Source organism: Dama dama, chromosome 3 (genome assembly GCF_033118175.1).
Source record: "Dama dama isolate Ldn47 chromosome 3, ASM3311817v1, whole genome shotgun sequence".
NCBI classification, from domain to species: Eukaryota; Metazoa; Chordata; class Mammalia; order Artiodactyla; family Cervidae; genus Dama; species Dama dama.
The window spans coordinates 23661462-23689405 of record NC_083683.1 but is presented as its reverse complement, the minus strand read 5'-3'; the positions used below and the strand labels follow the sequence as shown (position 1 = coordinate 23689405).

Sequence of the window (27944 nt, the reverse complement as noted above, 5' to 3'; positions counted from 1 at the left end):
GTCAAAACATAACTTTGTTTTTATGTGTGTGCTTAGTCGCTCAATCGTGTGCGACCCCCTGCCCTGAGGCCCGCCAGGCTCCTCTGTCCATGGGGATCCTTCAGGCAAGAGTACTGGAGTGGAGCTATGCGCTCCTCCAGGGGATCAAACCCAGGTGTCCCGCATTGCAGGCAGATGCTTTCGAGACAAGGATTGCTGTCTTTCTCATGGCATATATTTTTGATTCATTAACATTGAATTAACAGCCAGCAGCACTATAACTCATGCCTAAACCAAGCATTAACCCACGTATTTTCCCTGTAAGGGACATCACAGTCTCCTGTGCTTATGAATACCAGACAGCACTTTAGCACCGCATTTGGGGGGCATTGTGAATAGTAAAATCACCAACAAAAAGCACAAAAGTGTGCACTGAATATACAGCATAAAAGACTCTGCGTGAGCAATGAGACCGGAAGTCAGCGTCTCGCCTCGTTGACTTCAGCTTCAGTGTGCGCCCTGGACAACTCAGATATTTCACCACTCTGCACACACCCACGAATGAATACAGAAATGTTCTGGGTGGAGACTACTAACTTATTTTGGTGAAAATAGAGAATTCCCTGGTTAGGACTTTGACTTTCACTACAGGGGACGTGGGTTTGATCCTTGGTGGGGAAACTGGAAACTAAGATCCTACATGCTGCATGGTACAGCTTAAAAAAAGAAAGGTATTTTAGTGAGAGTATTAAGTTGCAAATGTAGAATCTTCAGATAATGTGGATCAACTGTTATCTTTTTAAATCCTTCAGAACCAACTTTGTGTGTGTATTATAGATTGTTATTGGATAGGATAGAATCCTCTTGAATTATCAATTTCTACTAGAAGGAGATTAAATTATAAAGGTTTGCTTGTGATAAGCCAGTGTCTCTCTCTTCAAACTTTTGTCAAAATTGTTTTTTTTTCCTTTAGGAATTCTTTATGGCACAATGACCCTGGAGCTTGGTGGAACAGTCAGTATTACATGTCAAAAAACTGGGTACAGTGCATTACTTGAATTCAAACTAAAGGTTAGTAGAGAATGATAGGAGGTATCACCTCGTTAAAGAGGAGCTGTGCTATAAATACTCAATAAAGAGCACAACTTTGTTCCTAATTGAAAACTAAATATAAGAACAGAATTCATGAAAAGGCAGCCTTGGAAGATTCAAATCAATAGAAAGCCGTGATTTTCTTGTTTTTAATTTTAGTTAATGAAACTCTTGCGAGTGAGCGAAAGTCGTTCAGTCATGTCTGTCTCTTTGCAACCCCATGGAATATACAGTCCATGGAATTCTACAGGCCAGGATACTGGAGTGGATAGTCTATCCCTTCTCCAGGGGATCTTCCCAACCCAGGATTCAAACTGGGGTCTCCTGCATTGCAGGCAGATTCTTTACCAACTGAGCTATCAGGGAAGTCCATAGGAAATTTAAGAAGAAGAAAATGAATGGAAATTTCTTAGTAAACTGAAGCATTGCTTTACAGAATAACCAAAAAGTATATATCTGAAAAGAAGTATGTATCAGCTTGAGCTATAGCTGTGTACATTAAAGCAGTTGTATTACTTGTTATTTCTGACTTAACATATTCTGAAATTTGTAAGCCTAGAAACAACTATGTCTGTTTCTTAGTGGTTCTGTGGGCCAGAAATTTGGACAGGGCATGTTGGAGATGGCTTGTCTCTGCTGCATTATGCCTGGGGCAACAGTTACACAGGCTGAGAGACTTAGCAGGTAGGGGCTGGACACATCTGACAGCTCATCATTTACATGACTGACGACATGTAAGTAATGTTGAAGTGAGTGAAGGGCTGGGAGTGCAGATCTGAGCATGTGGTCTTGTCTTCCTCACATCAAGGGGACTTTAAGATAGACTTCTGCTTGGCTCAGGATTCCAAGTACGGGTGTCCTTGTAAGCAAGGCAGAAGATGCGTTGCTGTTCATGACCTAGTCTCAGAAATAAAAGTAGATCATTTCCACCATTCTCTACTAGTTGAAGAATTACAAACCCACCTAAATGCAAGGGGAAGGGATATAGAGCCCACTTCTCAGTGAGAGGATGCCAGGCTCTCACTGAGGAAGAGCATATGGGCTGAAGGGGAAAGGGGAGATATAGTTGAGGTCATCTTTGGAAAATTCTGTCTGCCTCAGCATGGAAGGGAAGTTTAAAATCTTTTCACAGTATCATTTGTTGATGTAGCACAGCATTATTTTTAGATAAAAATATTTCTATGAATTATTTAATGCTTACAACCAAATATTCTAAGTATCAGCTATGTTGATATCCAGCAGGTCAGCAGCTTTGCTCTAATAAAAAAGATCTCTTTAAGTATTATCTGATGCAGTGCCCTTTGATTTTTTTCCTTCTTAGCAAACGATACTGAAAATCATGACTGAAGAGGTCTTAAGTAATTTATGACATCTTTAAGGATTAGATTGGAGCATCAAAATTTTGTCAGTGAGGACAAACATCAGTAAGGCAATATAGTGACTCAAATTATATTTCTTCTAATTGAATTTCAGAAGTTTTTTTATTTGAGTGTTGTTTTATTGGTTTGTTTTAAAGGAGGAGTTCCTATTAAATATATGAGTTAAGTCTCTTATGTTTACTGAGTTGTTATTGCTTAAGATCCTGCAGCATGGGTAGAGTGCAGTCTTGAGTCGAGAGAGCCCAAGACACGAGCCAGTTATTTCAGTGTTAGCTTTCTTAGCCTGTTTCAGTTCAGTTGCTCAGTTGTATCCGACTCTTTGCAACCCCATGAATCCCAGCACGCCAGGCTTTACTCAAACCCATGTCCATCGAGTCGGTGATGCCATCCAGCCATCTCATCCTCAGTCGCCCCCTTCTCCTCCTGCCCCCAATCCCTCACAGCATCAGGGTCTTTTCCAGTGAGTCAGCTCTTTACATCAGGTGGCCAAAGTATTGGAGTTTCAGCTTCAACGTCAGTCCTTCCAATGAACACCCAGGACTGATCTCCTTTAGGATGGACTGGTTAGATCTCCTTGCAGTCCAAGGGACTCTCAAGAGTCTTCTCCAACACCACAGTTCAAAAGACTTGGACCTATATAGTCTGCTTTTATCTGTTTTTTCACAGCAATAAATTTAAAATTTTTACTGAACATTTCTGACTAAAATTTGAGTCAGTATTTCACCATTTGTGCCTCAACAGCACTGTATAGTTAAACAGTTACTTTTTCGGTTGTTTTTTTTTTTTTTTTTTGGTCTACATTGTACGTAAATATGTTACAAGTAAAATGTTTCTTCATTTTTTCTTTTAAAAGCCATTTCTAGGTAGTAGTGATTGTGTTAATCAAATATCAGGTAAACTAAAACTGGGAAAAGAAGTACTAGCTACTTTGGAAGGACACTGGGTAAGTATTTTTATATTTTAGCTTTACAAAAAGAATTTTATTCAGTGGGAAAAAATTAAACATCAGATTTTATAAGTTCACTTATTCCATTTCTAAGAGCATGACTATTCAACATAAGCTTCAACTTAAATATTTTGGTATTACTCTGTTATCAATAATATTTAGTTTAATATTTGAGCTTTCTAAAACCTTAAATCAATAAAAATAGCTGACACTTTTATATCACTTATTATGGAGTACATTATTTAAAAATGTTACTTATATTAACTCATTTAATATAGTGATCCTATGAGGTGAGTGTTATTATTTTGTCCCCATTTTACAGAGGAGGACACTGAGGCACAGAGAATTTAAATAATTTGTTCAGAGTGGTGAAGTAAGATTCCCAGCCTAGACACTCTGGTTCCAAGGCTGTGCTTACACATCGCAGTATACTGCCTCTCACCAGAAGAGGCGTTTCCAGGAAGAGTTCTAGTTTCTTCTAAGGAGCTTGGAAAAGATACAGTGTTTTTTGAGAGCAGTGGCTTTTATTTACTTCTCTGATGACCTAAATTCACATTTCTGTAATTTTTCTGAGAGGAGCTTATTAAATTAATAAAAAAAAAGATTATGTCATGCTAGTGCCAAATGCATTCTCGCTGCTAACTCTTGTATAGGCTTTTTTCCCATTATAATCAGAAAATGATGGGAAATATGATGTTAAAATGAAGATGGACCTAGAAACTCAACTAAGAGGTCACAATGCTCTGTTATTTTTAGAATTTTCTTCTATCTGAATATCTTTTGGAAAAAAGATATTTTCTTTTTTAAAAAAAATGAAATTTATGAGATTGTGCTCATATTTTTAATGCTAAGAAACACTCTTAGCTTTTTCTACATATATTGAATATGCAGATGGTCTACAGCATCTGATACTGGTCTACAGTAACTGTAGCAAACACTGCCACTGCTCTGCTTGGACGATTCAGAGTATTAAGTGAAACTTGTGAAAACTCACGAACTTTCTGTCTATTCAACCAGACTTTTAAAGGACAAGTATTACATATTTAATCTTAACGTTTTCATAACAAGAGATTTGGGGCTTTTAGAAAAGTACTTGTTATATTTGTTTTAGAAATGTGTTTTACTGGGATTAACTGTCAAGAAGAAATGGTTATTACTGAACTATATAATTCCCTTTTAAATAAAGACAAAGACAATTCTCTACATTAATTTTTAATATCTTTAAATATAGGATAGTGAAGTTTTCATTACTGACAAAAAGACGGATAATTCAGAGGTTTTCTGGAATCCAACACCAGACATTAAGCAGTGGAGATTAATAAGGCACACTGTGAAATTTGAAGAGCAGGGAGACTTTGAATCAGAGAAGTAAGTATACCATTTTTCAGTTAACTTCATGAGAACCCAAAGAGTAATTTTTTTTTCACCCCTCAACAGTGTGATCACTTTTTTCTATTTGAATTCAGCAGAGTAGTTTACTATTTGTGGGATGTTACAGGATTTTTGTTTTGGTGTATGTGAATATCAAATAATTACAATACAAATCATGCTGCTCTTCGGCTCTAAATTAAAACTTCCTATTTTTTTCCTTTCTCTTCTTATCTGCTCCAGGACCTATTTAAAAAATAACAAACTTTTTTTTGCTTGCATAAAATTATGGGACTAGGTCTTTTCTTTCAGTCCAGTGGTTAACACTCCTCGCTCCCAGAGCAAGGGGCACAGGTTCAATCCCTGATCAGGGAACTAAAAAGACAGAACAATATGGGACTAATGATTCTTGGTTTTTATCCGGCAGCAGTTTTCTAACCCGGGTTAGGCATGTGGAACTCTAGGTGGAGGGAGCAGGACAAAATCTACTCTTGTTTTATTTTCTAAAATACAAAAATTACAGCACTGGATGTGCAGCTTCTAGAGGACTTCTATTAGTTGAGGACTAATTAAGGCCATGATTTCTGTTCTTAAATCATGAAATTCTTGCTCGATCTCATATACTTTACAGGAGTGGGTTGCCATTCCCTTCTGCAGGTGATCTTCCCAACCCAGGGATTGAACCCAGGTCTCCTACATTGCAGGCAGTTTCTTTACTGTCTGAGCCACTAGGGAAGTACATCAAAAATATTGTTTACATATTGCTCATTTGTATTCTTCTATTCCTTTCTTTGTGTTAGGAGAAGGGGGCTGCTGTGTAAAAGACAGTCTACTAGGTACTTTATATACATTATGCAGTTGAGTTCTCAGTACGAGTTTCTGCACACACATCATCCTCATGAGGATTCAAGTCTACATGCACTTTCCTTCTATACTCTAAAACTGGGTTTGTCATGTTCTAAAAATTCTGTTTCAGGGGACTTCCCTGGCAGTCCGGTGGTTAAGACTTTACCTTCCAGTGCAGAGGGAGTGGGTTTGATCCCTGGTTAGAGAACTAAGGTCCCACATGCCTCATGGCCCAAAAAATAAATAAGTAAATAAAGCAGAAGCAGTACTGTAACAAATTCAATAACAACTTAAAAAAATTTTCACATTAAAAGAAAAAATTCTGTTTTACTATAACCACATGATGCTCTCCATCAAGAGTGAAACTTTGCCAAGGCATACAACTATTTTTAAGACATGGATATAATTTAACATATTTTTAAGATGGGGAAAATGAGTTTTAGACAAGATAAGTAACTGTAAGTTCCCCAGCCAAGAGGTGGCAAATCTAGGATTATCTGATTCTGTAACCTTTATTCTTTCAGTCCCAACATACTGTCTTGCGAGATGGGTAGAATATAGATATATTTTTATGTATCTAATATAAAACTAAACTTTAGTAGGGAAAATATTTTACTTCTAATAGAAAAGTAGTCTTTTCTGTTAAGTCAGTGATTCTCAACACTGGCTGCACATTAAAATAACTTGGGAAACATTACGAAAACAATACTTGGGCCCACTCCCATAGATTCTGATTTTTTAAATTCCCTGACAAATCCTGCATCCAAGGTTGAGAAACATGACATTATACTTTTGTATCTTTGAGGCCCGTGGATGTTAATCAGCATGTGCAGGAATCATCTGGGGAGCTTGTTAAAAATGTAGATTATTAAGCCTTCACCAGAGTTCTATCATGGGTCAGCACCATTCATTTCCATATATTTAAGAACTCATGTAATAAATTTCTCTTGCCAAGAAAAAAAACTGGTCTCCACTGTCTTGCTGTATTTAAGGCATTACTTTTTATATCTTGACTTGTTTCTAAGCATCTGAGCTTCAGGTTTGTCAAAGCCAAAAACGCACATGGGCATCATTTCCTCTCAAGGGGACTCAAACCTACTCCGTGTAGATTTGATTTTCTGTTGTTTTCTCAATGTTATTTTTGCACATAAATTAGACTCTGGCAGCGGGTAACTCGAGCCATAAATGCCAAAGACCAAACAGAAGCTACTCAAGAAAAGTATGTTTTAGAAGAAGCTCAAAGACAAGCTGCCAGAGAGCGGAAAACAAAAAATGAAGAGTGGACTTGCAAGTTATTTGAACTTGACTCACTTACAGGAGAATGGCATTACAAGTTTGCAGAGTAAGTAATTAAAAAGTATGTTACAAATAATATCTCATAGTTTTTTGCCTTCATTTCTAGATTTTTTATTGTTAGTATGAATAGTTTTTAAATTAAGCGATACATACACACATGCACACACACACAAAGTATGAGATTTTACCCTTGATGTTCATTATAAATTTGACTCTGTGATAATAGTTAGCCTATAAAATAAGCTGAGGATCAGAAGATTAGATATGACAGAGCTTAGTTTTATGGCTAAGTTTATCATTACCATTGAAAATCTAATCATAGAAAGTTTCTGAAAGTTTTTGAGTGTTTTGCTTAGTCATTAAGCAAATGGTGTTTTTTTCATTTATGTAGTACTCGACCATGGGACCCACTTAATGATATGATACAGTATGAAAAAGATGGTGTTATCCAGACCAAAGTGAGACATCGCACTCCAATGGTATGTACTAAAAAAGTCACTAGACGGCCAATCCTGGAGGAACAGCCTCCGTTAGTTCTCCCGCCCTTCCTTTGCTTGTCTTAATAAATAGTTCTGGATTTCCACATGTAAAAGAATGAAGTTGGATCCCCTACCTCAAACCATATGCAAAAACTAACTCTAAATGGATTCACAACCTAAAATAAGAGCTAAAATTATAAAACTCTTAGAAGAAAAAAGGAGTAAATCTTCATAATCTTTTTTTTGGCCCTGTATTCTTTTTTATTGTTAATATGAATAGTTTTTAAATTAAGCAATACACACACACACACACACACACACACACACACACACACACAATGACATTAAAGGCATGAGGAACAACAAGAAGAAATAGATAACATTGAACTTCATCAAAATACTTTTGTGCATCAAAGGATATTATCAAAGTGAAAGACAACAGAGAATATTTGCAGTAATTGATCTCGTAGGAGTTTAATACCTAGGGTACATATAGAACTCCTTACTTAACCAAAACAAACATTCCAAGTAGAAAATGAACAAAGGACTTGAATAGACATTTCTCCAAAGAAGATAGACAGATGTCCAACAAACATGAAAAGATGCTCAGCATCATTAGTCGTAAGGGAAATGCAAATCCAAACTAGAAGGAGGTTAGGTACCACTACACACCTACTAGAATGATAATAATTTTAAAAATATAAAATACATGTTGAGAGGATGTGGAGAAATTGAAACCCTCATATATTGCTGGTAGGCATATAAAGTGGTGCAGCTGCTTGGAGCATGAGTTGGTGGTTCTTCAAAAAGCATACATAGAATTGCTATCTAAGCCAGCAGTTCTACTGAAGAAGAATCAAGAACAGAGTCAGACCCACGCTTGCACATCAGCGTTCACTGCGGCATTATTCTCAAGAGCCAAAGGCAGAAACAATTCAAGCGTCCATCAGCAGACGGACAAGCAAAATGTGATGTATGTTTACAACAGGATGTTGTTCAGCCATTTTAAAAAGGCATGAAGTTCCGTTACATGCTGCATCATGAATTAACTTTGAAAATAACATGCTAAGTGAAATAAATGAACACAAAAGGATTGATACTGTTTGGTTGTACTTACATAAGATATCTAATAAGCAAATTGATAGAAAGTTTAGAGGTTACTAGGAACTGAAGGGAGGAGAGAATAGGGAGTTACTGCTTGTCACAGAGTTTCTCTTTGGAATAATGAATGTGTTTTGGAAGTAGTGGTATTGGTTGCAAAATATTATGAATGCACTTAATACAACTGAATTGTACACCTAAAATGGTTAAAATGGCAAAAAAGAAAAAAATTTATGTGTGTGTGTATATAGGTGTGTGTATACATATATACATATTATCACAATTTAGAATTTTTTAAAAATTTTAAATTTTGTTTCTTCCTTTAACAACACTATCATATAGTGACATATAAGGCATCTATATTTCCTAGCAATAGAGTTTACTGATCACATTAAATCTTTTTCTACTGAGAGTTAGATTACTGACTCCCTGTCTCATTTTAAGTAACTTCTCACCAGGCCTTATCAATCTCCTTATCTTGGCATCAGGCCATGTCAGTCTCTTGAACTACTGTTTGACCTACTTCTCTAAGAGTGTGGATTTAGATTCTAAATGTTATAAAATTTTAGGTTTCCATGATTTAAAGTATGAGGGCACAGTGTAGGCTGAATCTAGAACCTGGCTTGTTATTTATTCTCTGTAATAAAATTATACAAATTTCAATTTGAAGCCTATGACTAAGATTTGCAAAATTATTTCAAGGCATGGTTAACTGGGGATAATTCCTATTTAGAACAGTAAACAGATAAGAATAAAGACTTAAGACCATTGATTCTATGTTTTCTAAGCATATAAATTACCTTGCCCTTCTATTTCTAATTTCTTCTCTTGCATTTTTTATTCTAAGGCAAATTTAGTCCTAATTGATGGTTAAATACACTTTTGAATTTTGTACATTTACTCAGATATTTACAGTAAGTTTAAATTATGCTCTGCATGACAATATCATTTCCATTTATTGTAAGATGCTTTCTACATTATCCAGGTATTATTAAAACTTTTAGGTAAATAATTTTATTGGAAACCCAACATCATTCGGTGAGAATGTTTGTAATGTTGGAAACAGGTATGAACTTAAAGTAGCACTGTTAAATTAACATTCAACTAGAGGTTGAATGGGCTCTAGTTCATTCTAACTAACATGGGCTTCCCAGGTGGCGCTAGTGGTAAAGAGGCTGTCTGCCGACGCAGGAGACATGGGTTGAGTCCGTGGGTTGGGAAGGTCCCTGGAGTAGGAAATGGCAGTGCACTTTTCTAATTGTACCAGATGTACTAACTGTGCAGTTAGAAAAGTAGGGTATCTGTATTCATATTTGTGTGTGCATAAAAATATCTCTTGAAAGATACACAGACTAATAGCATTGAGTATCTTTTTAGTGAGGGAGAAACTGGGTGTATATGAATCAACAGTGGGGAGGAAACCACTTCACTATATATTTTCTTACACGCTTTAATGTTTGTGCCAAATTAATATTTCCTATTAACATTTTAAATATTTTGAATAAGTGTATCACATCTTGTTAAGTTTTAATTAGACTGTTTCATATTTGTTTTTATTTCTAAGTATTGTGCCCATGAACAGTTTTGACAGTTGTACAACATTGATCTTTAGTTACAAAATTCAGCACAAATTCACGTAATAATGTGATTTTCTGTTTTTAGGTGAGTGTCCCCAAAATGAAACATAAGCCAGCCAGGCAACAGAAGAAAGTGGCAAAAGGCTATTCCTCTCCAGAGCCTGATGTCCAGGACTCATCTGGGAGTGAAGGTAAAAGTACTTACTGCAGACTACTGATTATAAAGAGTCTGAATTTTTAAAAGGCTATTACTGTACTGTGATATATGAAAATGGTTTTTCATATTAACTCAAGATTTGTAAGTTTTGGTAGGGATAGGGATGATGTGCAAGAAAAGCTTTTTTAGATTATAGATAAAGTTTAAAACCAGGCCACAGGGTAAAGTCGTCGAAAGGAAAAAAGGGGAAGCATGCAAATCAAGAACCACACAGTAGAAGTAGCTCCTATGCCTTGTTAGCGTCTGGAAAATTGTTAATGGTTTCCTAGATTCAGCACAGGCACCATTTCTTGAGTTTTGGGTTCAGTTCCATGCTTCAGAAGTTTTTCATTCTCATAATAAATTACTGTGGTGTCTAGAAATCACAGACAAGTAGAAATATAACTATATCAAAATTATGAACTAAATTAACTAGTGTATCATTTCTAAGTCACATAATTTACAAGCTGTCTTGAACTACACTGAGATGTAATCAAAGATTAAGGTAATGTCTGAGACGTTATGAGAAAATAAAGTTTTTTTAAAGCCATAGTCTTTACTAAGCTTACACTAAGCTGGGGAACTCAGTTTTACAGAGATAATACCAGAGATGAAGAAATGGTAAATGCTAAGAAATCAGTAAATAACAAATAGTAAAAAGAGTTTAAAGGAAAGGGAGCTGAATTCAGTTTGAGGAAAGGTTCTTAGAGGAAAGGAACCCTCATGAATTACTGGAGTTTTTAATGGATTATAGCAGTCTAGGCTTGAGGGATGCAGGTGAGTGGACAAGATAAAAGAGGAGTAAAATGAATCAAGTTTTTCTAAAAGCAGGAGTCACATGGTACCATTGTGCTCAAAAGGAGAATATTGTTTATGCTGTTGTTCCCATTTCACAGTAAAGGAAACTGAGGCAGAGGTTAACCTGCCCAAGGTCATATACCCTGCAAGGCAGTGTGTGTTTGTTATATATGCAGATATTCTGGCTCCTTAATGCATTGTCTTATCCGCTCCACTGTATTACCTACAATGTATCAGTAGCTAACATGGCCAAACTGGGGGTTTAAACACACATTACTACAACCATGTAAGTTTGAGTAGTATTATTATCCCCAGTTTACAAATGAGATAGCTGAGACCTGGAGAGAGATTAAGATCTGAACAAAAATGGAAAGGAAGAAATGGATACAAGAAGGGATTAAAAAAATACCATACACTTTGTTGGTTGACAATAAAAATTTGTAGAAGAGATACTAAAACCAACAGAAAAGTTTTAAAATTTAGGTGACTAAGGGAATAAAGATAACATTAACAATTAATTTTAAAAAGCTGAAAAGGGAGCCCAAAAAGCTGACTTCTTCATATGTATACAAGTAGGCAAGAGATAGAAGAGTAATACCCCTCCCCCAAATTAATATATGTATTTTTAAAGAAATATTTTTGTCCATTTTAATTGGCTAAAAAATAAAACTCATTTAACCCAAAATTTAACTACTTTATGGTTACTTTTAATATATCTGAAGTGTTCTAGTTTTGAAATATGATTGAAACTTCAAAAATCCCAAGTATTAGGAGTAGTATGTTAGTCTCTAAACCATAAAAATAATGTCTAGGAAAATTTTTATTACATGAGAATCATTAATCTGAAATGTAAATTGTTTATAATTAAATATTTCCACTATTTTCACTGTGTTTATTCTCAATGTCTTTTTAGCTCAATCAGTAAAACCAAGTTCAAGAAGAAAGAAAGGGATAGAACTGGGAGACATTCAAACTTCAATTGAATCTATTAAACAAACACAGGAAGAAATTAAAAGGTAATCTATACTGACAGTGACTATTCATTTGAGTCTAGAGGAGTTAAAAATCCTGTTACATAGGAAGTCATATGCACACATTACACTTTTATAACATGGCTAAGCTAAACTAGAACCCTGGCTTCTAACATTGGATTACGGAAACATGGGAAATTCCTTTGGCACTAAAGTACTGGGGGAGAGAGGGAGGTTGTTTCGTCTCATCTGCGAGGCTAGAACTGGAATCTCATCTGACTGCTGTAGCATACTAGGAATGTAGCTGAGTTAAATGTGGACATGGGATGGTTTTTGAGAAAGTCAAGGCTTCCACAGTTCTTTGTACATGGCTATTTTTAATTGGAATACACCAATTGTTGAAATATCGAAATACTTTGTTAACAGTGGGTGAGACCTTTTGAGTGTTCCCTTTGCAATTCCCCACACTCACCTCCCCATGATCCAGCACCGAAAGGTCATAACCCCTGGGGCAGTTCCTTGTAAGGGAAGGTTCCTCTCCTGCTCTATCACTCAGGCCAGCACAAGTTCAGATTGGTTATATCCCATTGCTGTAACAGACATTAAAATTTTTTATATTAGCCAACCTGCTTTTGTGTATTCAGCACTCAGTGCTAGCTGTTCTGGAGGATTTTTTAAAGATATTCATTCTATTCTTGGTGATTTTACAACTTATATTTAGTTGCTGTTTTCAGCCTCATCTCCTGCCATTCCTCTACACTGACCCCTTGCTCTGGTCCTGTGAAACTTCCCACATCTCCAGAATATAGTGTGCCCTTTCATATAGGGGCTTCCCTAGTGGTTCAGACGGTAAAGAAGCTTCCTGCAATGCAGGAGACCTGGGTTTGATCCCCGAGTTGGGAAGATCCCCTGGAGAAGGGAATGGCAACCCACTCTAGTATTCTTGCCCGGAGAATTCCATGGACAGAGGAACCTTGTGGGCTACAGTCCATGGGGTTGCAAAGAGTTGGACATGACTGAGTGAATTAACACTTTTGTCTTTGGATCTTTACCCACAGTGAATCCACTTTTTAAACTGCCTTCAAGAAAATCCCTGTTTATCCTTCAGAATATAATTCAAATGCTACCCTTTGTGCAACATTTCTGATCACTCATCCTCTCCGCCGCCAGAGTTTCTAACTCTCCCACCTGGCTTGTGTGGTTCCCATGAGTCTTTCTGAGTGCTTACTATACTACAGAGTTGTGCTAACTGTGTGTCTGTTCACCTTCTCCCACTCCACCCCAGCTGGACTGTGAGCTCTTCTAGAGCAGGGAGCATGTCTTCTGCACCTTGGTATCATCAGTCCTTATATAAAGTGATCACATTTCCTAATTTAATTATATTTATAAATTAATGCGCCTACTTGTTCATTTTGCCTCCTTTCTTCTATACTGGGAAAACACTTTAAAAGAAGTCATAAAAAGAAAATACCTTCACTAATCAGCTTGTTTTAGGCAAAGTATTTAGAGTTGCACGAGGATAATGTAAGCTTGTATTGTGACTAAATTAACATTTTATTTTTGTTAGCATATGAAATGCTTACAGAGCATTCTTCAAATTAGAAATATCATAAAATTTGTTTTTTTCCTGATAAATAAAGGATTTTTCTCCATCTCTACCTTTGTCTCCCTAAAAAAAAAAGAGAAAAGAACCTTAGTGGACCAACTGAGAGGCAATATTTTAAAGTCTGCAAACTTTAAAAATTATGCTTGACATGCTTGGTCACTCAGTCATGTCCAACTCTTTGTAATCCTTTGCACTGTAGCCCACCTGGCTCCTCTGTCCATGGGATTTCTCACGCAAGAATACTAGGATGGGTTGCCATTTCCTTCTCCAGGACATCTTCCCGACCCAGGGACCAAACCTGCGTCTCCCGTGTCTCCTGCATTGCAGACAGATTTTTTACCCATTGAGTCATTAAGTCATTCATTTGGTACAGTGTACAGTACAGATTCAGGCAAAACCTACTAGTGGTTCCACATAGCATAATCAGCTCCCTGGTCAGGGTGTGGTAACTGTTTGAACTTTATACAATTGAATTTTATACAGTTGAATTATGTGGCCATATAGCAAATTGTGATTTCTCTGCTATCATTTTTCATAAATAATTATTACATTTATTGTTTATTTTTGTAGAAATATTATGGCTCTTCGAAATCATTTAATTTCAAGCACACCTGCCACGGATTATTTTCTTCAACAAAAAGACTACATCATCATTTTTCTCCTGATTTTGCTTCAAGTCATAATAAACTTCATGTTTAAGTAGAAGTCCTTTACAATTGAGTTAATGAACTGGAATGATCAGATTTGGCCTGGGACCAATGTTGAAGTTGGTTTGGTCTTTATTAAAACATCACTATTTCTAAAACTGAAAACCTTAGAAATAAATGTAGAAGTGTTGACTTTTCATACCTTTTATCCTTAACCTGAAACAAGAGCTATTCTATTTGATTATTAAAGTGAACTGTGTGTTAAGTGCCAGAATGTTTCTAGCTTTTGTCAGAATGTGTCTACATGTGAGTATAATAAATCCACATGTATACACAATTGTGTCTTATATATACCTTACAGTAATCTTTGTAGTCTATGGTATGTTCATGTAATGAAATATATAGCATTAATGTCAGTCATAACAAAAATGCTATCAATCTTAAATATGTAACAATCTATTTTCTTCATAAAACAGGCACAAAACTTTTGTCAGTAAGGAATTACAGATGGGAAATAATGGGATAATAGGCATAAATAGTCCAACACACTGTACTGTTAAAAAAAAATCATTTCCAAAGTATTCAGCTCACCTGTCTTCTTACAAACAGAAAACAAACAAAAAAAAATGTGTGGTCAAATTGAGACAAAGTGGCAAATTGCTTTTTTCAAAAGTTTACACAAGATTTTTTTAATCCCTAGAATTTAATATTTATAGATAAAAGTATAAATATATATATGTGTATATCAACAGCAGAAAACTGGTATGCAGCTACTTGGATCTATTGATTCTATCTTTCTTATTGTATGTATATAATACCCACTTAAGCACTTGCTGGAAAAAAGTGTGGTCAAACTTGATTGCTGTCCTTTTTTCTTATTTTCTTAAACTCAGTTGGTCCAGTAACATAGGCTAAATTCTAGAGATGTTTGTAGGGCATATAAAATGCTGATAATCATGATTTTTCATTATGAAAACCTTTCTTTAGTTTTCATTTAGATTCTGGTGTGTTCAGTGAAACAGTAGAATAGAAAAATATACATATATATATATATATATATAACCAATATTTTACTTCAAAAGCCAAATAAGAGAAGAGTGATAAGAAAAGACACTTAGTGTGGTGGTAATTATGCATTTTAAAATTGGTTTCTTTAAAATGTGCAATAAGTTGAGCATCTGAGAAGAGCATCAAGTTCCGAAGTTTAATTCTCTGTTCTCCTCTGCTCTCAGTAACTGCAGTCTGTGGCAAAACCACAGTTCCTCAAGGTTCCTTTTGTTCAGGCTCAGGCAAACATTTTCCCCAAATTTTTTTTTCAGTTTAATATTTTTACTTTATGTATCTTAGAATTCCAAAAGTAGATTTTGAAATGAAAATGAAGGTCAGAGAGGAAATAATTGCTCTGGCTACGTTTGCCCTTGACTAAGAAGAGACTGTGAGACACGAGTAAAGTAATAATCAAATGTTTATGCCATGATAAGTATATAATAAAGGAATGATTACTAAATTACTGAGAACTGGAAATGGTAGGAAGAGCCTGCTTTGTTCCTCCTGACCAATAGAATGATCTTTAGTCTCCTTAGGTTTGATGAGGAGCCATTTCTCATGCATTTTTGGCAAAATAATAATTGTGAAAATGTTTTTTAAATAGATTATACATAAATAAGATATACCTATACCCAGTATAAGCATAGGTATGATGACGCTAGAACAGGTGGGGTTTTTGTTTGTATTTCATACTTGCTGATATCATTTTTGTACTCACTGTTACCAATATTATGCTCAACTGCCTATTCATTAATATATATTTTGTATATATTGTACAACTTGATCCTTTTTTATGGCTTAAATTAGAATTAATTTATATACGTTGATTGGCTAATTGCAAAAATAATTTCATCTTTAAACCCTGAAAACTGAAGTTTTTTTGTTGGTAACTCCCTTTCGGGGCTTTAGGCTTGTCTACTTGTATGAATCTCTCATTTGGTCTTAGTGTTTTATTTGTATAGTTATCCTCTAAGACTAGAGAGGGAGTTGTTTTCTTTATTTTTAAAACTTTCTTGTTAGGGTAAACGTTATGGGTTCTTATTATCCCAGGAGTCAAAAACTATTTCATGAGAAAGAGCAGGGTTACTCATGCTGTTTCTTACACACTAAAAGCATGTATCTAATAGTCTCACGCTGTTAGTTATGTGAGTTCCTTTCTGTGAACTGAACGCAAAACTCAGGAGTTGGTGGCTTAGTTTTACATCGGTTCTTGCACTAGGCTTAGTATGTGAATCCTTTAGAACACATAATGAACTTTGTATTTCGCCATATATGTAATTGACTTTGAATGTTTTCCACCTGAGATTAATCTTCCTTCACACATGGACTCATAAAAATTGTGATCTACAGTTCCCAGTTATCTGAGAGTCTCATGATGGTTTCTAGGATTTAAGACCTATAACCAGTTTTTTTTTCTTTTTTTCATTTGATCAAAAATTTTATTTTTTCACTGGCAAATTTAAATAAGTAATAGTTATTGACATGTGCATTTTTGTTTTAGTTATTAAATATACTATGCCTTCAGTTATCTACCATTTAATGAGATGGAGCTGGCCCAAGAAAAGACAATAAATAGGGTGTGTGATATAAGTAAGTTTCAACGGTAGATATTTCATTTGTATTTCATATCACTACTTTTTTTGTATTACTTATAAAGATACAGTGTAATTTTTGTTACCATTCCATTGAAAAAGTTGGCCTTGTAAAATACAACTCTCGTTTAGTATTCACGCTTTTGTGCCTTTAAGAAAATAATTTTTTGTCATTTTTGTGTTACAGCACTGTAATATGATTCAAAGTATTTATAGGCTTGTCATAAAAGGGTCATTTCTCTGTGTCACTTTATTTCCTTTTATATAGCTATAGTATATTTAAAAAGTAATGCTGTACTTTTATAAGGGTTTGTCCATTTACCGATCTCAAATATATTCTTCACTTTCAGACATCACTGAAGTAGACTTGTCAGATTATTCTGAGTATTGTTAAACAGTGCCTTTTCGATGGAATTCCTGTTTTAGGGTGTCAGCTTGTGCCATATATACACAAAATTATGTGGAGAAGGCAGTTTTACCTTTTTGAAGAATATCTTGGTCAAATTTTAAGAAAACAAATGTATAAAATTCCATTTTTTCCAGTGTTTCACATTTCTAGTGAACAATGAATATATTTGGGGTTTTTTTGTTTGACATACAGTGATAATGACATTTGATGAGCCATACATGACACTGAAGATTATTTTGAATTATGTTAAATGCACAGAAATATTAAAATTAGCATTTATACCAAATTTTCCAATTTGAACCATAGCTGAGAGGGGAGGAATCCCACACAGATCACTAAGTTTACATTTGAACTTCTATCTTATTTGACTATGTGGAAAAAGAGATTCTTTAACCTGTATAACTTGCCACTGTTATGTAATTTGGTTTTATTTTGTTTACCTATAGTGTGAATTTAGTATATTTAATTTACTTTTTGTTACTCTTAACATGCTGTTTGTTTTGTTACAGTTTTAATTGAAGATAGACTGTTAAAATTGTATAGGACCAGTGTCTCCTTAATGTGATTAACATATTTAGAAGAGCCACAAGAAACCCGTGACAAAATGAATGTGAATATACTTTCTAAAATATTTAGAAAATTTTCTTTCTGAATTTATCATGAAAAATTATTTGAGAATTAAAATAATAAATTTAAAGAAAAAATGCCATGAAATATTTGAACTGATGAGCCACACAACTTCAGTTGTAATTTTTTACTTTTTAGCATGTTAACTATACATCTAAGTTAAATATCCTGTTTAATGATCATTTATAAATTCAAACACTGGTCAGTTTTGTAAAACAGAATAAAAGTATGTTATCTGCAGTGTAAGTACAGCACACTGTCAATTTCTTTTCCTTAAGGTGCATAGTAAATGTACAGATAGTCATAGGCAACTGTTTTGTAATGTATTACATTTCTAATCTGTTACTCCTAACCTATTATAAATGTTTGCAGAGACAAAAGAAATTTTCTAATAATCTGTAAAGTGATGCTAACTTCAAGTAGGCATTCTGAATAAAATTTTTAAAAAGAGCAAACTGATCAAATGACTTTGATTATAACATGGTGACAAAATTACTTAGTATTAAGTTTTTAGTTAAGTCATTTGGGGGGTACTTGTGAAGGATGGTGAAGGGATTTAACAGCTAGAGTCTCTAATGTATGCTTTACATGATGTTTTACATTCATTCTTCATGAATACCCATAACCTTCAAATAAGTGGAATTTAGATTTGAGAGATGAAGAGGCTCAGAGAAGTTAAATAATTCTGAAAGCTACATACTAATAGTGATAGTAAGCCCAAGTTTGAATCCATGTCTGGCTTCAATGTCCATTCTCTTTCCACTGTACACTTAAATAGAACTCTGATCAAAGCACTTTACTTTTAAATGTTTGTAATAATCCATTGCTCAAATCAAGTAGCACCTTTGTGATGGATAAGGAAAAAAACCTTGCTATCCTTCAGTTCAGTTCAGTCGCTCAGTCGTGTCCGAGTCTTTGCAACCCCATGGACCGCAGCACACCAGGCCTCCCTGTCCATCACCAACTTCTGGAGTCCACACAAACCCATGTCCATTGAGTTGGTGATGCCATCCAACCATCTCATCCTCTGTTGTCCCCTTTTCCTGCCTTCAATCTTTCCCAGCATCAGGGTCTTTTCAAATGAGTCATCTCTTTGAATAAGGTGGCCAAAGTATTGGAGTTTCAGCTTCAACATCAGTCCTTCAAATGAACACCCAGGACTGATCTCCTTTACAATGGACTGGTTCTCCTTGCAGTCCTAGGGACTCTCAAGAGTCTTCTCCAACACCACAGTTCAAAAGCATCAACTTTTCAGCGCTCAGCTTTCTTCATAGTCCAACTCTCACATCCGTACATGACCACTGGAAAGACCATAGCCTTGACTAGACGGACCTTTGTTGGCAAAGTAATGTCTCTGCTTTTTAGTATGCTATGTAGGTTGGTCATAACTTTCCTTCTAGGGAGTAAGAGTATTTTAATTTCATGGCTGCAGTCATCATCTGCAGTGATTTTGGAGCCCCCCAAAATAAAGTCAGCCACTTTCCACTGTTTCCCCATCTATTCGTCATGAAGTGATGGGACTGGATGCCATGATCTTTGTTTTCTGAATGATGAGCTTTAAGCCAAGTTTTTCACTCTCCTCTTTTGCTTTCATCAAGAGGCTCTTTAGTTCTTCTTCAATTTCTGCCATCAGGGTGGTGTCATCTGCATATCAGGTTATTGATCTTTCTCCTGGCAATCCTGATTGCAGCTTGTGCTTCATCCAGCCCAACCAACGTTTCGTGATGTACTCTGCATATAAGTTAAATAAGCAGGGTCACAATATACAGCCTTGACGTACTCCTTTTCCTATTTGGAACCAGTCTGTTGTTCCATGTCCAGTTCTAACTGTTGCTTCCTGACCTGCATACAGATTTCTCAAGAGGCAGGTCAGGTGGTCTGATATTCCCATCTCTTTCAGAATTCCCCACAGTTTATTGTGATCCACACAGTCAAAGGCTTTAGCATAGTCAGTAAAGCAGAAATAGATGTTTTTCTGGAACTTTTTTTTTGATGATCCAGCGGATGTTGGCAATTTGATCTCTGGTTCCTCTGCCTTTTCTAAAACCAGTCTGAACATCTGGAAATCACGGCTCACATATTGAGGAAGTCTGGCTTGGAGAATTTTGAGCATTACTTTACTAGTGTGTGAGATGAGTGCAATTGTGCAGTAGTTTCAGCATTCTTTTGCATTGCCTTTCTTTGGGATTGGAATGAAATCTGACATTTTCCAGTCCTGTGGCCACTACTGAGTTTTCCAAATTTGCTGGCATATTGAGTGCAGCACTTACAGAGCACCATCTTTTAGGATTTGAAATAGCTCAGCTGGAATTCCATCACCTCCACTAGCTTTGTTCATAGTGATGCTTCCTAAGGCCCACTTGACTTCACATTCCAGGATATCTGGCTTTAGGTGAGTGATCACACCATCGTGATTATCTGGGTCGTGAAGATCTTTTTTGTACAGTTCTTCTGTGTATTCTTGCCACCTCTTCTTAATATCTTCTGCTTCTGTTAGGTCCATACCATTTCTGTCCTTTATTGAGCCCATCTTTGCATGAAATGTTCCCTTGATATCTCTCATTTTCTTGAAGAGATCTCTAGTCTTTCCCATTCTATTGTTTTCCTCTGTTTCTTTGCATTGATAGCTGAGGAAGGCTTTCTTATCTCTCTTTGCTATTCTTTGGAATTCTGCATTCAAATGGACATATCTTTCCTTTTCTCCTTTGCTTTTCACTTCTCTTCTTTTCACAGCTATTTGTAAGGCCTCCTCAGACAGCCATTTTGGCTTCTTGCATTTCTTCTTCTTGGGGATGGCCTTGATCCCTGTCCCCTGTACAGTGTCACAAACCTCCGTCCATAGTTCATCAGGTACTCTGTCAGATCTAGTCCCTTAAATCTATTTCTCACTACCACTGTATAATTGTAAGAGATTTAAGTCATACCTGAACGGTCTAGTGGTTTTCCCTACTTTCTTCAATTTAAGTCTGAATTCGGCAATAAGGAGTTCATGATCTGAGCCACAGTCAGCTCCCGATCTTGTTTTGGCTGACTGTATAGAGCTTCTCCATCTTTGACTGCAAAGAGTATAATCAGTCTGATTTTGGTGTTGGCCATTTGGTGATGTCCATGTGTAGAGTCTTCTCTTGTGTTGTTGGAAGAGGGGTTTGTTAGGACCAGTGCGGTCTCTTGGCAGAACTCTATTAGCCTTTGCCTTGCTCATTCTGTACTCCAAGGCCAAATCTGCCTGTTACTCCAGGTGTTTCTTGCCTTCCTACTTTTGTATTCCAGTCCCCTATAATGAAAAGGACATCTTTTCTGGGTATTAGTTCTAAAAGGTCTTGTAGGTCTTTTTAGAACTGTTCAACTTCAGCTTCTTCAGCATTACTGGTCAGGGCATAGACTTGGATTACCATGATATTGAATGGCTTGCTAACATAGTTCAGTTCAGTTCAGTCACTCAGTCTTGTCTGACGCTTTGCGACCCCATGAATTGCAGCACGCCAGGCCTCCCTGTCCATCACCAACTCCCGGAGTTGACTCAAACTCAAGCCCATCGAGTCGGTGATGCCATCCAGCCATCTCATCCTCTGTCGTCCCCTCCTCCTCCTGCTCCCGTTCCCTCCCAGCATCAGGGTCTTTTCCAATGAGTCAACTCTTCACATGATGTGGCCAAAGTACTGGAGTTTCAGCTTCAGCGTCAGTCCTTCCAATGAACACCCAGGACTGATCTCCTTTACAATGGACTGGTTGGATCTCCTTGCAGTCCAAGGGACTCTCAAGAGTCTTCTCCAACACCACAGTTCAAAAGCATCAATTTTTCAGCACTCAGCTTTCTTCACAGTCCAACTGTCACATCCATACATGACCACTGGAAAAACCATAGCTTTGACTCGGACCTTTGTTGGCAAAGTAATGTCTCTGCTTTTTAATATGCTATCCAGGTTGGTCATAACATTCCTTCCAAGGAGTAAGTATCTTTTAATTTCATGGCTGCAATCACCATCTGCAGTGATTCTGGAGCCCAAAAAAATAAAGTCTGACATAAGCATATATCAAAACTCACATGAAAATGTTTCCCCCCAACAAAGTATCTGTTAGTTCCAACTGAGTCAACATCAACATCACATTTGTTACAAGAAATCACTCCTCTAGTTTTCCTCCATCATCCTCCAAACCTGTATTTGTTCCCCTCAGTTGCTTCTGGCTAAGAGCAAGTTGGTTTTGTCTTACTGTGGGGAATGGAAGGGCTTACAGGTGTCTCCTGTCCTATACTAGGAGTAAAGGCTAGGGAAAACAGCCCCTCCCTGTTGAAGCTCAATGAAATACCTACAAGGTAATTTTACTGATGTTGACCGAACTCTTATAGTTGTATTGGGTTGATAATTCTTTTGAACCTTACAAAATATCCCTTTCTTGTGGAAATAGTGGGTCCCTACACTGGAGACCGTGATGCTGGGAGGGATTGGGGGCAGGAGAAGGGGACGACAGAGGATGAGATGGCTGGATGGCATCACCAACTCGATGGACATGAGTTTGAGTAAACTCCAGGAGTTGGTGATGGACAGGGAGGCCTGGCCTGCTGCGATTCATGGGGTCGCAAACAGTCGGACACGACTGAGCGACTGAACTGAACTGAATACCGGTGACAGGTGACAGTCATTTGTTGAGATGTTGTATTTGTTGAGTGCTTAGTACGTATGACACCCCCGTGCTGGAAAAAAAAACAAAAAACAAAAAAATCCCACAGCTTTCTAAACACTGTCCACTGTCGCACTCAAAACTTTTTTTTTTTTACATATGACCATTTTTTCTTCTACAATGAGGAAAGTGGAGACAAAAGAATGTCACAGATAAGTAAATGGCACAGCAAACCCAGGTAAATCTTAAGCCCATGCTCTTTACCATTTCATCCTTAAGAGAGAGGGGTGTGTGTCTTAACGTAAGAAACAATATGTTCTTTCAGCTTAACAGTATTTTTTTTTTCCTGCCATTGGATTGTGTGCAATAATCCTGGGTCACTGTTTTGAAAGCATGCTATTGATTACCAATAAGTCTTCACATCTATCACCTCTGCTAAAGAAAAAGAAAATTGCGGTGGTGAGGATTTCATATTGTTGATACTTAAGCCCAGGAAACGTGGCAAAGCCACCTGCAGAGAGCATGAAGCCTGCAGCTCGTGACCGTGGCCAGGCCCTCCTCATCTGGCCTGCATCGCGAAAGAAAACCGCTGGTGCAGAATGTGGACAGGATATGCACAAGTTCAAGGCAGAGGTTTGAGAACGAATTTTTGACGGCAGTGGGAAACGAACCGAATTCTAGCCGCAGCGCCCAGTTCCTCCACTATCGTGCCGAGCTCCTCGGGGACGGAGGGATTTGGTGGCAGCTGAAGCCTCCAAGAAAGGAATGAAATCACCCAGTGAGCTGGGGAAGGGCTTTCAGCTTCCTCTCCAGAGGCAGCTCCCGAGAAGCCCCGACGTGTTTTCTACCTTCGCGGGCTTTTGGACCGCTAGTTCTACTGGCCTGACGGCGCGGCCATTTCCGGTAGACGGGCAGGACGGCCGACCCTCGCCCAACCAAGAAGCCTAGTTGCCCCGACTTCCTGTCTTCTACCCGCCCCTTCCGCTTCCGGCGGTACCCTTCTCTGTTCCTTCCCGGGAATCCTGGTGTTCTGCAAGCGGCGTCCCTAGGCCGCTGGAACCTGAAGGGCTATGGCCGCTGCGGGGTCTGTGACGGTGGCGTTGCATGTGGCGGAAGTGCTAGAAACCATCGTGAGCGGTTGCTTGGGGCCCGAAGGGCGGCAAGTTCTGTGTACCAAGCCCACTGGCGAGGTGCTGCTCAGCCGGGATGGCGGCCGCCTGTTGAAGGCGCTACATTTAGAGCATCCCGTAGCCAGGTACCCGCGATGCACGCTCCAGCCGGTTAGAGCATCCCTTAATTAGGTACTCACGTCCCACACTCCAGATGGACACCTAACGTCATCTCTCTGGACTTCTTGTCCGTAAGGTTTTGCTCTTTGGGAAAATTGACCTTTTCCCTCTCGCTCAGCAGAAAAAGCCCTGCCATTCTGCCAGTAGGAGCTAGAGGCCCGCGAAGATGGAAAAAGAGGTCGGGGCTTCTCGGGAGCTGTCCCTGGAGAAAACTGACCTTGGAGGAGACCAGTGTACGCTCAGAGTTAGAGCGCCGTCCTAGGGAACATTCCAAACTGAAAACATTTCTCTTTTCCTTCCAGCTCGACCCAATCCTAGAAACTTGAAATAGAACAAAGGTGGTTCTGTTGTTTTTTCTTTTTAATTAACAGAAACCGTTCAGCCTATTTTTAAGTAAATTTTAAAGGGGAAAAAACGGACTAAGGGCATCAAGGAGATAGTATTCTCGTTTTATGGATGTGAAAACATGCTTTCAACTTGATTCAGATGTGGAAAGGCGGCCCTCTGAAAATCTAAGCTGCTTTCTTTCTTTCTTGTGCAGGGTGATGGTGGCCTGTGTTTCCAGTCATCTGAGAAAAACAGGAGATGGTGCTAAAACATTTATTATCTTTCTTTGCCATTTACTCAGAGGACTTCGTGAGATCACAGACAAGGAAAAGGATTATTTCCTTTTTGAAAATATTCAAACCTGTGGAAGGCATTGGAAAAATTGCTGTCAGTGGAAATTCATTTCCCAAGCTCTTCTAACATTTCAGACACAAATATTAGACTACATTATGGACCATTACTTAAGTAGACACTTCTTGTCCATCTTTTCTTCATGCAGTAAAGAAAGAACATTGTGTAGGAGCTCTTTAGAGATGCTCTTAGGAGCATACTTTTGTGGGAGAGTGGGAAGAAATAATCACAACTTAATATCTCAGTTGATGTGTGACTATGTTTTCAAGTGTACAGCTTGTGAAAGTAGGTTTGAAGAAGTACTTGAGATAGTGGATGACTGTTTTGTTGAGTTGAAAGTTGGTGTCACCGGCCTCCCTGTTTCTGATTCCAGGATCATAGCTGGGCTTGTGCTTCAGAGAGACTTTTCTGTGTGCTGTCCAGCAGATGGTGACATAAGAATAGCGATAGTAACAGAAACCATTCAGCCTCTTTTTTCAGTTTCTGGATCAGAGTTTATTCTAAATTCAGAAGCGCAGTTTCAGACATCTCAGCTTTGGATTACAGAAAGAACAAAAACAATAGTGAAACATTTACAGAGTCAGAATGTAAAATTACTCCTATCTACTGTGAAACAACCAGACTTAGTAATTTATTGTGCAGGACTGAATGGCATATCTGTGGTGGAGTGTTTATCATCTGAAGAACTTTCTCTTATCCAGAGAGTCATTGGTTTTGCTCCCTTTGCACTACCAGAGGCCTCTTCTCAGTATGAACTCTCGCACACTGCTTTGGTGAAATTCTGTAAACCCCTTATCCTTAGATCCAAAAGGTATGTTCATCTTGGCTTGATGAGCACCTGTTCGTTTACACCACACTGTGTAGTTCTTTGTGGACCGGTGCAGGGTCTCATTGAACAACACGAGGATGCTTTACATGGAGCGTTTAAAATGCTTCGGCAGGTATTTAAAGACCTTGATCTAAATTATGTGACACAAACCAGTGACCAAAATTGCACATCAGGTCCTCGTATATATGAGAATAGAGAAAATAATGAGTTACCAAAAATTGTTAACAGCTCAATACAAAGGTCGTATCAGGACACTGTTGTAAAGAACAAAGGTGAACTGGCAAAAACTCAAACGAATTTAAAAGTATGTTCAAATTTGATAGTTCCAGGTGTCAAATTAGAGAAAAATGTATTGTGTTCAGGACCAAAAGTGGCAGTAACAGATTCATACCAGACAGAAGAAATATTGAAATGTTCATCCCCAAACAAAGGGACGATAATGGATGACCATGAACCATATATTGAGAGTAATTCTGCTAACTCAACAACAGAAAATACTAGAAGAGAAATTTCTTACGGAAATTTACAGGTTACAAAACTTGCTAGAAAGGACAGCATGTTATCACTGAGATATAAGTCACTAGAGATGTGTACTTCCCAAAGTTACTATATCTCATCTATACCAGCTGGTTGTGTTTTGCCTGTGGGTGGTAATTTTGAGATCTTATTGCATTACTATCTTCTCAACTATGCCAAAAAATGCCAGCAATCAGAACAAACCATGGTTAGTAAGATAATAGCTAATGCACTTTTAGGCGTTCCCAAAATCTTGTATAAGTCTAAGAAAGGAAATTACAGCTTTCCACAAGTATATGTAAGAGCTCTCCAGGCACTACAAACCAATCAACCCATGATAAGCAACCAGACAGGTTTGGAATCAGTTGCTGGTAAATACCAGTTACTAACTTCAGTTCTTCAGTGCTTGACAAACATTTTGACTGTTGACTTAATAATCAATATTGAGAGACAACCTCAGGAAATTTATGATCAAGATTCAGAAGAGGAACTATAAAATTGGAAGCATTTTATTAATCAGTTTTAATCCAACTCAAGCCATAAAACAAGACAGGCATGTGACCACTGATTTTCAAGTTAATTCAACCTACTTAGGAAAATAGAACTTTAAAGTCTTTAGAGGTACGTGAGGCCACCAGACATTCAGATATGAATATGGTAGATTGCATTCATTATGGAACAGTTCTGAGGAGGAAACCTGGATGAGCGAAGCCAAGGTCTGAGTAAGTGGATCTTTTTTTCCCCTCGGTGTCCCTTGTCTCAGCTCTGAGTTAGTCTGTGGTTTGGGGGGAAGGTGTTTCCTTATAGCTCCCTTTTACTTTTCTGCATCGTTTTTCACTCTTCTTCCCTTCTGCCTTGCCTTTCTGTAGTTAGTTAATAGAATAATCTCAGATTTGGATGAAGTCTTCAAATGCCATCCTACTTTAGTTGCTCATAAAACATTTGCTTTATTGAAAATAATTTATTTTCCCTACTCATAATTCTGTAGCAAAAGTCTCATTCTTTTTTCTCAAACAGTATATAAGTAAAATTATTTTTTACTGTAATTATCCCCTTATTTAGAGCCTGGATAGATTTTTTTTCACCATTCATGCACCATTGAATATGTTACCATAAATAGGACTTCATGGATTGTTTATTTTCATTTCTTTAGTTGAAATAATTCCAAAAAGAATATGAAAATTGTACTATCATTTTCTCCTGTTCTCTAAGAGCTTGCAAGACAGTTCATGTATCTGTTGGGTTTTCTTGTATTTGATGCATAGCCATAGTTCAGTAGTAACAAATAATTTGAGGGTTACAGTTGGCTGTCTGATCTGTGGGTTGTACATCAATGGATTCAACCAAGTGTGGATTGAAAATATTCAGGAAAAAAATTTACAGAAACTTCCCAAAAGCATAACTTTAATTTGCCAGGTACACTGGCAACTATTTACCTAGTATTTACATTGTATTAGGTATTATAAGTAATCTAGAGATGATTTAAAGTACAAAGACTATGTGCATAGCTTATATGCAAATGCTGTGCATTTTTTTATAAGAGACTTGAACATCCACAGATTTTAGTGTCTACTGGGGGGCGGGGCTGGGGGTGTGTTCTAGAACCAATCCCCCTTAGATACCGAGAGACTGCTATATTTATTTCTAATATGAATTTTTTAATGTTTATGTTTTAAAGGTTTATAAATGCAAATAAGACTGTGATTCTAGCTGTGAATAAGGGCAGTATCTTCTGCTTTTGGTAGTTCTCTGTAACACCCTAGGCAGTACTATGTTCATACCGAGTTTTCAGAAGGGCTTGTTGAATAAAACTGTTTTCTTTAATCTGTTCTAATTATGTGTTTCCTGTTTACTAATTCAGCAAATTCTTATTGAGTGCTTACTATGTGCCAGATGCTGAATATACCGTGGTAAACAAATAGATAAGGTTCCTACCCTCAGGCACTTTTCCTTAAAGGTTAATGTGTAGTAGATAGTGACACCACTTGGACTGAAATTAAATTTGGGAAAAGCAATTTTTAAAATTTCATTACAGTTAAACTTGAAAAAGCAATGA

General features: G+C 37.3%; 2 protein-coding genes across 7 annotated transcripts in view; both read left to right on the top strand.

Moving 5' to 3' along the window:
- Positions 1–18411, top strand: part of OSBPL8 (oxysterol binding protein like 8) — a 163538-nt gene extending 145127 nt beyond the window's left edge. For all 5 annotated transcript variants that reach the window (XM_061124868.1, XM_061124896.1, XM_061124876.1 and 2 more), the window contains 8 exons: positions 953–1050; positions 3304–3393; positions 4628–4764; positions 6767–6952; positions 7298–7385; positions 10149–10254; positions 11971–12073; positions 14205–18411. In XM_061124868.1, the coding sequence (XP_060980851.1) occupies positions 953–1050; positions 3304–3393; positions 4628–4764; positions 6767–6952; positions 7298–7385; positions 10149–10254; positions 11971–12073; positions 14205–14337 (941 nt within the window). In that variant the 3' untranslated portion in view covers positions 14338–18411. The remainder of the gene's footprint in view (positions 1–952; positions 1051–3303; positions 3394–4627; positions 4765–6766; positions 6953–7297; positions 7386–10148; positions 10255–11970; positions 12074–14204) is intronic.
- A 5171-nt stretch (positions 18412–23582) lies between these two features.
- On the top strand, positions 23583–27722 carry BBS10 (Bardet-Biedl syndrome 10). Of its 2 annotated transcripts, none has more exons than XM_061124851.1 (2): positions 23583–23831; positions 24407–27722. In XM_061124851.1, exons 1-2 carry the CDS (start codon positions 23647–23649, stop codon positions 26382–26384), a joined length of 2163 nt encoding a protein of 720 aa, XP_060980834.1. In that variant the 5' UTR covers positions 23583–23646; the 3' UTR covers positions 26385–27722. The 2 variants fall into 2 exon arrangements, with proteins under 2 accessions (XP_060980834.1, XP_060980843.1); XM_061124860.1 differs by having other exon boundaries at positions 23767–23877.
- Positions 27723–27944: the final 222 nt, after the last annotated feature.

Coding starts and splice junctions, on each gene's coding strand:
- BBS10 (XM_061124851.1), top strand. CDS start 23,647: ATGGCCGCTGCGGGGTCTGTGACGGTGGCGTTGCATGTGGCGGAAGTG. Junction 23,832..24,406: donor TTAGAGCATCCCGTAGCCAG/GTACCCGCGATG, acceptor TTTCTTGTGCAG/GGTGATGGTGGCCTGTGTTT.